General features: G+C 40.2%; 1 protein-coding gene across 2 annotated transcripts in view; it reads left to right on the top strand.

Moving 5' to 3' along the window:
* Positions 1 to 11624: 11624 nt before the first annotated feature.
* The window catches only part of ERCC6L2 (ERCC excision repair 6 like 2), a 60720-nt gene continuing 58905 nt past the window's right edge, over positions 11625 to 13439 (top strand). For both annotated transcript variants that reach the window (XM_065656466.1, XM_065656468.1), the window contains exon 1: positions 11625 to 12116. In XM_065656466.1, coding sequence (XP_065512538.1) covers positions 12098 to 12116 — 19 coding nt within the window. In that variant the 5' untranslated portion in view covers positions 11625 to 12097. The remainder of the gene's footprint in view (positions 12117 to 13439) is intronic.

The following is a 13439-nucleotide window of genomic DNA, read 5'->3' as shown; positions in this document are numbered from 1 at the left end:
ACACTGAACCTGTGTCCTTGTCTGTTTTCTTCAAATATGTTCTTAATTTTTTTATCTCCCTCTGTATTCACTGCCATATTGAAGAAAGGATTGAAAGAAGTAATAAGCTAAATGTACTAGCATTAATTGGGCAGAAAATGAAGCTCAGCCACCTCAGAAGACTTTTTTTTTTTTTTTTTTGCATAAAACTTGACCTACTAGAAGATGTACCTTTTAAACAAACCTTTTCTGAAAAACACTTACTCCAGTAAAAGACAAGTAAATTGGAAACACAACATAAGGCATCTAAACAAGATGCCCACTCGTGAAGATGCCATCCCTTTATCTGCTGTGAAAGAAAACAGGCCATACAAACTGCGTTATAGCTCCATCTGTAGGAAGTTTGGACATAAATAATTTAGTGAGTCAGCAAATATACATATGGATATATGTCTCAGCTTTGGGATTCCTTGTACCTGTTTTTGAAAGCCTGCAGTCTACAAATTATGTCTCTAATTCTAGCTCCCCTCTGGTCCTAGGAATCCCTCCCGTAGTCAGAAGGAAAACAGGCGAAAGGTAAAGTGAGAAAGAAATAAAAGTGAGATTATCATCTATGTCTTCATCCCAGTTAACTGAACTATTTCATATTATTCAAAAGTTAGAAAAAGCCTTGTAATGTAACTGAAACAATTTTCATGTGCCTTAAGCATTTTTTTTTGTCAGCTCCAAAGTTAACGCAATGTTTTAGTGGCAGACAGTTACAATTGTTCAATTAGAATAAATGTGGTTTTTTTCTCATGGAAAAATGGGAGTTCTGTAGGAGGTAGCCACATTAACAAGTCTTTTTCCCCTGTCTAAATGTCTGGGACTTCACTCACTCTATGAGGCCATAGTTATGGTGCAACTGAATGTAAATACATAGCAATATCAATAAACTAGGTAGATATTAGCATACTCATCTAAAAGTTTGCTTATGACTGTATACCGAATATTCTAAGCTACCTGTAAACTGGCTTGCTTGGGTGCAGTTATCAGTATCATTTCAAAAAGACAGAACACAACACAGGCTGCAAAGCCTACCAGAAAAAAATACAAAAGCCCATCCTTGCAGAGCTCTTCTCTGGTGTGGCTGAACTTGATATCCAGATTAGCTAACTTAAAGCTAGGTCATTGTAGACAAGCTGAAGAATACGTTTCCTGGTGTATTTATATAATACAGCTGCACTTGGGGACTCTTCTAATTTGAATACCACCCACACTGGCAAGAGTACTCTTAGGGGAATAACATTTTATTTACCTAAACAAACTAGTTTAGTAATTTCTTAGTAAAAATGTATTGTTAGAAATCACACTGCTTATTACTTATTACAATATTGGGAGAAGTATTCAGTATACATGTAGACTAGTTGTTTTTGCAAATGATACTGCCTCTGTCAAATGACAGTGGCTAGGTTTGGTGGTGTATTTTCATCTAAAATGGTCTGTAAACCTAGTAAAACAGTATTCCCATTTCTTATTTTAGAGGCCTATCCATTCCAAAACAGAGAGTGCAGAGTCAATCACTGAGAAATATAGTCTTTTCTGGTTATCTCATGGAAATGGCCGAACTGACTCTAGTTGACATAGAATAATTACTTCTGTGTTTATAGAAGATTTTCTTGGCATGAACAATGTCGTTTCACTGCAGATTTGTACATTTTGTATTTCTGCAGCTAAGCTTGCAGTTAAGTTTAGGGTCCTTTGACTTCTGCATGCAGTTCAATTTTTTAGTAGAAAAGAACATACTACCAGTAAAAGTTGGTCTTGGTATTTGAGTTTTAGCAGTACAAATCTGGAGTTTAGAAATGCAAAACTAAGCATCAAAGCACACTTTATTCCTGGCTACTGTAAGAATTCTTTTTTCTCTGTGGAAAGTCTTTCACTCAGCCTCCTCATATTTGATTGCTGTCCTCAGTATATGCTGCAATATGTTAGTGATTAGGTATCAAAGATGCTGTGACGGAAGGTATTGTTACTATTAAGTAAAGTATTTTAATTGGCAAAAAATTCATGCAGTTTATGGTACATTGGGTTTTCAGTTACGGGTTTATCCTGTCATCTTTTTTGCACTAGTATGTTCCAAAGTTGGTAATAGAGTGAAGTGAATTGGGTAATCACATCGTTGTTTCTATAATGTATTGCAGTTTGTTTGGCACTTGTAAGATACAGTGTCAGACAAAAAACTGGAAAATTCCTCTAAGCTTTTTCCCCAGTCGCTAGGTGTTTCTTCTGGTGAGCAAGTCAAAGGGACAAGATCTGTTTGTTTTCTTATTGCAATGTGAGCAGCACATTAGCATCGATCCTAATCTCTGAGAATACTGTAATCTAGATTTCCCCTGTAGGAAATCCTGTCTACTGAGTAAGATGAAAGCACTTCATTTCTCAGGAATAACCATTTCTCATCATTTATGAAGTGGGAACAGAGTGCCCAATATGACGTATGAAACAAATTGTACACCAGGAGATTTTGACTGACTTCTCCAGATCATAACCTTTAAATGACCTCTAATAACACTGAATTCTGTTTGTTCCAGTGTGAGCTGATTTTTTCTTATTTCAGATGTGGAGGTTTGTTTAACTGACAAATTGGATTTTATTTCCTAGTCAACTATATCTTTCAGTGACCGATCATCATCCGGGTCTGAAATAAATGTTACCTGATTAAAGTAGTAAAGGTTAAAACATTTAAAACACATGCTGTAGATCTCAGAAATCAAGTCAAGATGTGTAAGGGTAAGAATTATTAGAGGATTTATGAAATCTGCCCCGAACAAATTAATTCATCAGTTTAGCTAAAGGCCTGTCAATGAATTCAAGAGCTTTTCAAAAAATGGAACATCTGTTGCATATTTAAAGGTTCTGTTTATATGTGAATGTAGTGGATTATTCTTTCTGAGACAGGATACATGGTTTACATAAATGTATTTGGAAGTTAATTTGGAATTGCTCTCATGTCCTTGAGGATCAGGGATAATCCATGAAGGATTCCAGCAATCACTAGTCCTCAAGCCTTTGGAGTGACTGAGGAGAATTAGATCTTGAGTGAAGCTGAAAGATACATCTGTAAATCTGGATAATGACGTTGTCAAAACAACCTATTACCTCACAAGAGTTAGTAGTAGCCTTCCTTCTTTTTTTTTTTTTTTTTTTCTTTTTCTATTTTTCCCTTTTTTTCCACCAAAGTAATGAAGATTATGTGGCTTTTTAGAAAAAAGGTGGAATTCTCTCTGCATTCTGTGGTCTTTCTGAGATGACATAATAACCTAGGCTCTCATTTGTCCCTTCATTGTGTTTTGGAAAATAATTTAAGCTAAAGCTTAAGTCCATTCAGCTAAAAGAATTTGTTTTGCTCTCTTTTTTGTGAAAGGATGCTACTGATCAGAAAATGTGCAGTAAGCAAAACTTTCAGCACTTAGTTGGTTTTTTTTTCTTCTGTGTATTTCTGGAGATATTCTGTTGTAAATGAACATCCCAGATTCTGTAGAAAACTGACTTCATTCGAGTACTTTGTTCTAGCTATACTAACTTCATATACATACAAATAAAAATGAAAACATTCATGTACTAATTGAGATTTTTTAAATCTGTCTATATTTTGCCTGAAGTATTCTAAGAAAATATTTCTCAAATGCAAATGAATGCAAACATTATTCCTACCATGTAGAACACACAGAACCTCAATAATTTGGCTTAGAAGATCTCTCTTCTGCCTCATTTTCTATGGTGGCTGCTGCTACTCCAGTTATTTTTATGGTTCCAGCAGTTGTAGTAGTTAGATGGTAATAATAACAGCACATCTGTCTTACATAGAATTATTCCCTCCCACCTACACATACAGAGCTGGGTTAATTTCTTCTTTAAGACAAAAAAAAAGACATGCAATATGAGTAACTGGCTGTGATAAGAATGTTCTTAGGAACCTTTTTTTTGTTACATTTTTCCCCTTTTCTTTATACATGCGACTGCAGATCTGGATTTTTAGTATGTCTTGTTTTGTTTTGTTTTGTTTGTGTGTCTGTGTGTGAAAGTCAATTTGACAGCTGGCCTAGGTAGACAGTTGTGCCTTATACTTACAACTAAAGACCCACATGGGGATAATTTTCCCCTAGCACTGACCAGAATGGACAGCTGAATGTGAAAAGGAGTTGGTAAGCTCTGGAGCGACAGTAATCTTGAATGTTGAGGGAAGACCTTGGTAGGCCTGTACAGAAAGCACAAATAATTGAATGCTCTATATTTTTGTCTTTATCTCTGGCTTTTTTCTGCTTTTGGCTTTATTTACGTACTATGCTTCAAGCATGAATCCTGGGGAAGATGAAGCAGTCAGCATGAGAGAGCACCATTCTGAAGAAGGTTGATTCACTGCTTGGGGCTGCACTGTGGCAATGCAACTAACTTGATTACAAGTCCACTTAAAGTCAGCAAGCAATCATGCTCAGAAAGAAAAGTATTCTTCCAAACTCCAATAAATGCTCCCCTTCTTTGGCCTTCGTCTGTTCCTTAAAACGCAGTAGCAAAACCAGTATTTTAAAACTAAACTAACAGCAAATATTACACCAAAAAAAAAGAGGAAAAAAAAAAAAAGAAATCTGTCCTATTTAAGATAAGAAAAAAACATTAAAGTTAGGATCCAGTCCCAGAGTAAGACTGAATATTTGTTTGGGTTTATTTTTTCAATAATTTTTTATAAGGAAACCTACTACCTGTTCTTGAGATAAATTAAAGCTAGAAAAAACTGGTATGTTTTTAACAGTGATTCCTTTTGTGAGCTATATTCTTTCTGTGGTTTATAAGTAACTTATTCTGTAATATATGGTGCATCTTGAAGAAAATGTGGTATCAACTCAGAATTTACCAGATAAAGTGAATCAGAAAAAAAGAGAACAGTGCAGTTCCAGGTAACCGAGAATTTGCTTACAGATGAGGAAGCTATGTATGTTTGGTTTGCATAGTAAGACCCAGCTATAATGGCATATGAATCAAGTTTGCTATTTTGTGGTTTTATTAGGCTTTAATTGTTGATACTTGCATTTGGACAGCCTTAATTATAAACTAGGAATGGGCTTCAATTTGCTCGCAGGCCAGTGGCACAGCATATGCATGTACATTTGTGTGTACAAACCAATATTGTTTTGAATACACCTAACAGAAATGTTACCTATTACAGTTATCAAACACCTGACAACAGTTTTAAGTTATATTAACCCAATAAAAGGTATGCATGTCAGCTTACTTTTTAATATATAATGTATTTTTGATTATTGTTTTAAACTAAAGCAACTTTTAATATAACTGGCTTAGTCATTCCTTTGATACTTTAAAAATCATATCATGGTTTTTCTGCCATTTTATCTTCAATTCTATTCATAAGCAAAGGATTGAAAAAGTCTATCAGTAGTTTTACTGATATTGTAATCTGTTGCTGGTGTCACGAAAAGTTTTGGTTTTTTTTTTACCTAATAGTGAACATTGGGCAGGGACTCAGAATTTGTCTAAAACAAAGATATGCTTCACAGTGTAGTTCCTATTGTATTATGAAATGTGTCTGTGCTTGGGTTACTGGTTTAATACATTTGTTATATTGAGAGCTGACTCAGCAGAAGTAATCTCTGACATACTGGTCCCAGACGTTTGTGGTTTCTGGCACCACTGACAGTCTGATCCTCCTACTAAAAGAGGTTAACCGACTTCAGAGTTGGGGAAAAATCCCCTAGGAGCAAAAATATCCCTGTCTTCCACATGAACATGCAGCATTCTTACATGCTTCAGGGGAACTGACTGCTGAATTGTTTGACAAGCCCTCAGATTAGCTTGTCTAGCTCCAGTTTACATCTTTAACATATTGGTACACAGCCATAACATTCCCCTAAAAATTGCCACTTCATCAAGCTACCCTATTTTGCTAGATGTGTTGTATAGATAGCACAAAGAGGAAACACAGGAAATAACTTGCATAAAGCACTGCATTTTACTTGCAGTATTGGAATAACATTTTTTTGTTTAAACAGGAGTCATATCTTCTAATGGAGCTTCAGAGCTGTGTAATAATATGGGAGGGGTCTGTGTGTATGTGTGTATGCTGTTGCATGTTTCCACAAAAGTATAACACATCAGGCTATCACTCACACAATTAACGAAGTAAACTGCTTAAAACAGCTCAGAAAGGAAAGGAAAAAAAAAGCTTTACCTTTAAGAGGATAACTAAATACAGTTTTTATTTATTTTTGGATCACTGTAGCAGCCTAGGAATTCATACCTGGCATCATATTTCCAAGATCACCCTACAGTTTCATTTGATTAGAGACACTTTGGCAAGGTTTGACCTGATGATTAAGTCAGGTGGCTGTTTACAAGGGTTGTGTATTCCAGGTTTTGTGGTTTCAGTTATGAAAGCTGCATGTCCCACCCTTCCACACCAGATCACATTTGCATCTCATCTGCTTAAATGATGACTTTCTTATCTCTTGAGGACAGCTCGCCATGCTAACCCCCATCAAAACCAAACCAAACCAAACAAAAAAATTCCAGTTTTAGTCTTTTTCACTCTCTTTCTGTGTGTGCACTGCTTTTAAGTCTTTCCCTTCATGCTTTGCTGTCAATCAAAACTCAAAAAAAAGTGAAATCAAACCTGAGGAAGCAAAGACTTTTTACTTTTTCCTCAAGGAAAAAAGGGATTACGGGAACCAAACTCAACTGTAATCTCCATAAACCATTTCTATGACTACTACTCCTAATGGAAAGCTCTGTTCCATTTCTGAAATAATTTTTATTTGTAAAGTGAAATGTGTAACACATAATAAAAGGTCCTCTGAAGAACAATTATGCTGATTTGGTTTAACCAGACCCAGAGCATAACTGAGACTGGTTCACAAGCCTTTCAAATGTCCATGTATTTTTCTGAAACATTCAAAACTGTTCTACACAAATACCTGTTACAAATCCAGTGGAGCTGACAAGTCTCATTATCCAGTTCCCACTCCAGGCAATCATGAAATCGGAGTGTTGCTGACATGATCCATCTATGTACAATATTTATTTAAGGACAAAACTTTACGTTTTCCTCAAGTCACCCTTTAACCAGACACTCAAAGGAAATGAATCAATACTTTGTAACACTTGCGGAATCAGTCTCTCAGGTTTATTCAAGCTGAGTAACACATCATCTGGCAGACAAACTTTAAAGGACAATTTTGCAGCAGGCTATAAGAATTATACTACTCTGGCTTCTAAGAGTTAGTAAGATTTAGGACTGGCCAGAATCTTCTTGAGAGTGACTGAGCTAACAATACTAGGGATATTTGATTTATCCAGTTAAACACTCAAGGTGTTATCTATTTTGTATGTGTTGTGCACATGTATAAGTGCTATGCAGCATTTCCAGACATCCTTAGTTAGCATTTTCAGGCTTTTATTTTATGGTTGAGGATACAAAAGAGAATGACTTGAAGATCTTGTGAGTCATTAAGAATAACCAGAAGATGAGATTGGAAATATTCATATAGCTAGGTAAGAACAGGTGCCATGTCTTTTGGCACTGGGCTACAGGACAAACTGGATTCTGGCTAAGCAATCTGCCTGGTATCTACAGCTCTTATTTTTTAAATAATAGACAGCATAAGCAGTTAGCCATAACTCACTTTGTCCCATAGACTTCTTCAAAGAATTACGGAATGGCTGAGGTTGGAAGGCTCTACAGAACATCTAATCCAATCCCTCTCTCTCAAAGTAAGGTCACCTAGAGCAGGTCGTTCACGCCTATGTCCAGTTGAGTTTTGAGTATCTCCAAGGATGGGGATTCCACAACCTCTCTGAGCAAACTGTGGCAGTGTTCAGCCACCCTCACAGCTGCAGAGCTTTTTCTTATCCTTAAATGGATTTTCCTGTTTCAGTTTGTACTCATAGCCTCTTGCCTTTGGCACTATTGAGAAAAGTATGGCCCCATCCTCTTTATAGCCACCTATCAGGTATTTGTGCACACTGACAAGATCTCTCCTGAGACTTCTCTTCTTGAGGCTACACAATCCCAGCTCTCAGCCTCTTCTGCTATGGTCAGATGCTCCAGCCTCTTCATCTGCATGACCCTGGACCTTCTCCAGTATGTCCATGTCTTTCTTGTTGTGGGGAGTCAAGAACTGGACACAGCACTTCAGATGTGGTCTCACCTGGGCTGAACAGAGGGGAAGGATCACCTACCTTGATCTACTGGGCAATGCTCTTCCTAGCTTAGCCCAAGATCTAGCTGGCCTTCTGTGCTACAGGGGTGCATTGCTGGCTCATGGCCAATGTCCTGTCTCTGAGGATCCACAAGACCTTTTCTGCAAAATTGCTTTCCAACTAGTTATCTCCAGCCTATACTGCTGCACAGGGTTATTCCACTCCTGGTGCAGGACCCAGTTAATGGGCAACATGTAAAATACTGTGGCAAATGAACTACTGGAGATAAAAGGCCTTCAAAAATGTTCATTCAGTGCATATCACATTAGAATTCCTCTTTGTAGCACTTTTAATCCTGCCATGCTTAATTAACACCTGTGAATCGAACCACCTATTCTTTTTTCTAGTATAGAATTAAATGACTGACATTTTCAAAAATTCTAGGCGCCCGTACTTTCCATGGGTTTCAGTTAGACTTGCAAATGCTGAGTGCATCTGAAAATCACTAGCTTGCTTTGTTTTCAGACATACTGACGTGGAGGATGCTATAAATGTAACAGTTAATTTATTTCTTCTCTCTCTCAGAGTGAACAGGAAAGCCACAATCTTCCATGTGAAATGCTTTCAGGGACACAGCACATTATTTTAAAAGTCCTTATCCCGATTATCCTATTCATTTTGGTTGCTACCTGAGTCTAAAACTTCTCTTATAAAATCTAAACTAAGTCAAATATGAGCAGAGTTCAAATTTTAACATGGAGTTTGGATATATTCAACTTTTCAGTAATGGCAACAGCTTTTCAAAATGAAATCCTTTAAAAAATCTTTCCCTGAAGCAACTTGCCATGAGACTTTGTTGACATCCCAGCAAATAATTTCTAACTTGTGCTAGAAAGACTCCTGAAAGGTATTTTGTATTCCAAAAACTTTTGCAGATACATGACAGAACTAAAGACTTGTCTGGCCTATGAAAATGTTTTCATTTTGGATCTGGTTGTATAAGGATACTGGTTGTATAAGGATACTGCATGAAAAGAGTCCTAATCTCAACAGGCCAGCTTGTTTTCTAGATTTTTTCTTTTAAAGTGGAGTAAAGATACAGAAACCGCTTGCAGTTTGTGAAAAGGAATTTTAATGGCAAGAGGAAAACTACCTGTTGACATAAAGCTAACCAACTGTTCCTGCGAAAGGTGTGTTCCTCCCTTGGTTCTCCCTCCTGAAGGGGAGAGCTTCAAGAGTGTACTGCACTGTCATGGAGACTCATCCTAGGGACTTCATTGGGATTTTCAGGTGCAATTCTGTTTCCAGCTACGACACTGAGGTTTACTGCTGACATAAAAGCAGAATGGGATCCATGGAGTGCAGGCACAATTTTACTGCCTGTTTCTTAGAAAAATTACAGTGTTTAAGCAAGAGTTTAATCTGTTTCTTACTTCCTTCTATTGTGAAGTCATAATAATGTATTTGTGATGTACAGTAACAGCTGTACTCTGCATTAAGAGTCCCTATTAAGCACAAATATCTCAAAAAGTGCAACATAGTATTCATTAAATAAACACCTTGTGGTATAAACACACCTTTGTCTACAAACACAATCCAGTTTAAAACCTTGCCTTAAATCAGAGCCTATATTCTTGCCAATTTTTCTAAGATGCTCCTACGGTCAAGGTGTATTAAGTATCTCAGGTCATGGTTAAGTTACACTGTGTTTATTTTGCCAGATTTTTAAAATGTGAAATGCCATCCTGTTTTCAGGTTTGGTTTTATGATGGTGTAGTTCTTGTCACATTCCTTTGGAATGAACAGTTAAGTGCACGACTACATGTATAATATATTTTTAAAACAATGTAATCTACTGGTATTATAATAAGTTTAATTTCTGAACAACCTCCCCCATATATGTGGTACCTGATATTCACGTAGTTTATTGTTGCAGCAACTCTATGAGGGCTTTCATGCTTGCTGTTCTCCCATTAGTCTAGCATAACTGGCTGATCAAACACCATCCATCTTTCACTAACTTCTAACGAGATTCTGGCTAACAGCAGACAACTTAAAGAAGCACTTTAATGCCTAAGTCTTCATTACTCTTAAAGCAGGCAGGTAGCTGCCTGCATGTCAGCTGCATGCAGAAACAGCACAGAGACCCACATACTAGAAAATTTATTGCCTTGCCTTGTTTCTGAAAATATTGTAGGATGTAGAACTTTGATTAGCCAGTCTATCCATCTTCATTGTATGCAATTTTACTTCATATGCCAAAAGGATCCTTTTTTCCCTCTAATATTTAAACCCTCCTTAACATGTCACTAAAATGACTGATGTTACAAGATAGAAACGATGACAGATTCAACCCAAACTGATGTCTTCTCCATTAAAAAAGTAATTAAAGGTGCTTCAGAAATAGATCTTGCATGATATTTACACAAATACGCCTAACTTCCATAAGTGAAACTTAGTATTGAGCTATTGAATGTACATGGAAGAATTTTGTTAAAGCACTAGCAAGGATCTGGGAAGTCACGCCCTTCATGTAGCGTTCTATAAAATTGCTACTGAGATACGATGCAATCTGGATAGATTTTTTGGTGGCTCTGAATTTTTTCAGCAATAAGATGCTGGTTACTGGTTGAGTTCACAATTTACAAAGCGTTAACACGTTCAGTTAAGCTCTTCTGATAACGGGCGGAGGTGGACTGGTTTTAGGAAGTGGGCCTCTCTCATTAGGCCTTTTCTCCGAACGCCAAATCTTGCTGCACATTTGGTTCTCACCACGTTCCGACCACGCCGCTGCGGCTGACTCCTCGCCACCACGCCATCAGCACTAGACGGACCAGTTGTTCCTCCTGCTTCCTTACCCGTGCCATTTCTTCACAGAGCTTTTTTTTTTTTTTTTTTTTTTTAAATCCTTTACAGATTTTGCTACAAAGAAAGGCTGCATTAGGAGAAAACTCAGCTACAGGATAGGTTACACGGGTCAAGACGCCAAACCGTTCCGGCTGGAGCGGCTAGACTCGGCTCAGTGGGGGCAAGGCCGCGTTCTTCACCAGTCACAGACCAGCGCAGCACAACCACGGGTACCACAGTCCCCTCCGTGCGCTCCTGTGCAAAACCAAACATCATTCGGTGCGGGCAACACGGCCCCGCTGCGCAGACCCGACTTGCTCCCAGCCCTGCGCTGGGCTCTCCCGGGCACCCGCCTCCCGAGCACCCACGGCCGCCCTGGGGCCCTGGGCTCCCCGAGCGCAGCCGCAGGCCCCGGCCCCCTCAGACGGCTTCGCCACAGCGCCGGCGCCGTACGAGGACGCCTTCGCCCTCCGCGGCGCCGGGCCTCGAACCCGCGCCCCTCCCGCCCTGCCTCCCGCGACACGGCCGGCCAACCTCGCGATACCTCCCGCCCCTCGCGCCTCACCGCCGGCTCCTTTAAGAAGCGCGTCCCGCCGCGCCGCTCTTCTCGCGATACCGCTCCAATGCCCGGTAGCCGGGCCGCGGCGCAGCCGGCCGCGCCCGGTGCGGCGGGGGACGAAGGGGCCGTTCGCCCCGTCCCCGGGCACGGTTCCTGCCCCGCACCTCGCCAGGGGTTGTGGGGACGGGAGGCCGCCCTGGCGGAGGGGTTGGCCTGGCTGCCCTGAGGCCGACGGCCGTGTGGAGGGGACCGCCGGTGACGGGTTCCTTCCCCGCGGCGCTGTGAGGTGCCCGCCGGGTGGCTGCTCGACGCCCCCCCCGGGGTTCTTCAGCTCCCGCCCGCTTGCGACCTGCCCGGGGCGGGGCGTGCGGTGTCCGGCTGTGGGGGCCAGGCCGGCCCGTGCCCCCCTGCCGTGGCCGCGGGCCCCCAGAGCGGCCGCCCGGTGGCGTCTGGGCCTCACCTGCCCCCGGGCGCCGCTGCCCACGGGCCCTGCTGGGCTTTGCACGGCCAGAGGTTAAAATGTGTGATGATCACCCAGGTAAGCATCCTCCGTGTACCTCTCCAGAGCGGTGTTCACGCTCGTTACTGCGCATTCACGTTTGCTCAGGTGGAGAATGAGAGCAGGTGTGGGAGTTAGACGGTGCTTGGTAACCCACGGCGAGAGCCCCGACACGGGCCGTGGGGCGGCTGGCCCGTGGGAGCTGGCTGGCACAGCGCTGGGCCATGGCCCTGAGAGGCCTCGCCTGACAAGAGAGCTGAGGTGTCTGAATGCCATAAGTACGGTGCTGCACATGTTCTATAAATATCAAGTGGGAAAAGTCTCTGAATGGCTTCTGTTTATTCAGGAGCCTGCATTTTGAGTTCGTTTCTTGCAACAAGTGGAAACGTGTGGTTAAGTGAACTCAAAATATCCTGCTTTGGCATCTTTTGGAAGAGAACGTTTTGGGTTTTTTTCCGCCTCTTATTTACCAACTTTGTTGCTAAGCTTTACAACTTAAGAAGCGCAATGCTTTATAGTATCCTTGAATTTTGCTTTTACAGTCATTTATTGGAGTGTAAAAAATCCTTTGCACTCTACATTAAGTGATCAAACCTCAGTAGTTAGCATTAATGATTGTTTTGCTTTATTGATCATAGAGAATTAGGTGTTGAAAGGAGCTACTGTGTGACAGTCATGCAGTTTATACATATAATGGCACATTTTTTTCAGCTGTGGTAAAAGGGGCATCATAAATATCAGCTTTCTTCATTGATGACAAGTGTACTGTACCCATGCTAGGAAGCCATACTGGATAATTTTCCTTTCTTCTAAAGTTAGTATCCTACATAAATTACACTTCTGGTTCAAAACCCAATTTGTTAGTGCATCAGGCTAGTTAAAGTAGCAGGTTTTTGCTTTGGTTTGTATAGCATTGTTTTCTGGGGTTTTGTAGCAACGGTGTTCTTAATGCCATTGCTTTTCCTTCCCCTTTTATCATTTCGTTCCTTGTTTCTCCCTAGGTTGGGAGTCTGGTAATACTGAAACTGTTGCTCAAAGCAATTTTTTCCGCTTTGCACCTGGGACTTTCGTTCTGACAGGTCGTATGCAACTCATTAAACTCAAGTAAATGCTTGGTTAAAAACAAAGGCACTGTCAAATTCTGATTTTAACTTGAGAGTCTCTAGAGTCACATGTCACTTCAGATATTACTGTAAAAGAAAGTAACTATTTTAAACTTGGTTTTGCATATTTAACAGTGTGCTGTATACAGCAGGTTTCATTTTTTCAGTCTTGCTTCTTGATTTTGAGAAATTGCCTAAAGACTTTTATGCTTCTGGGAGAAGTCCACGTGTACTTTTTTAAATTGACTTGAGCATGTGC

The sequence above is a fragment of the Caloenas nicobarica genome, chromosome Z (assembly GCF_036013445.1).
Source record: "Caloenas nicobarica isolate bCalNic1 chromosome Z, bCalNic1.hap1, whole genome shotgun sequence".
In the NCBI taxonomy this organism is placed as follows: domain Eukaryota; kingdom Metazoa; phylum Chordata; class Aves; order Columbiformes; family Columbidae; genus Caloenas; species Caloenas nicobarica.
The sequence above is the reverse complement of the archived record's forward strand: the minus strand, read 5'-3'. Positions and strand labels throughout refer to the sequence as shown.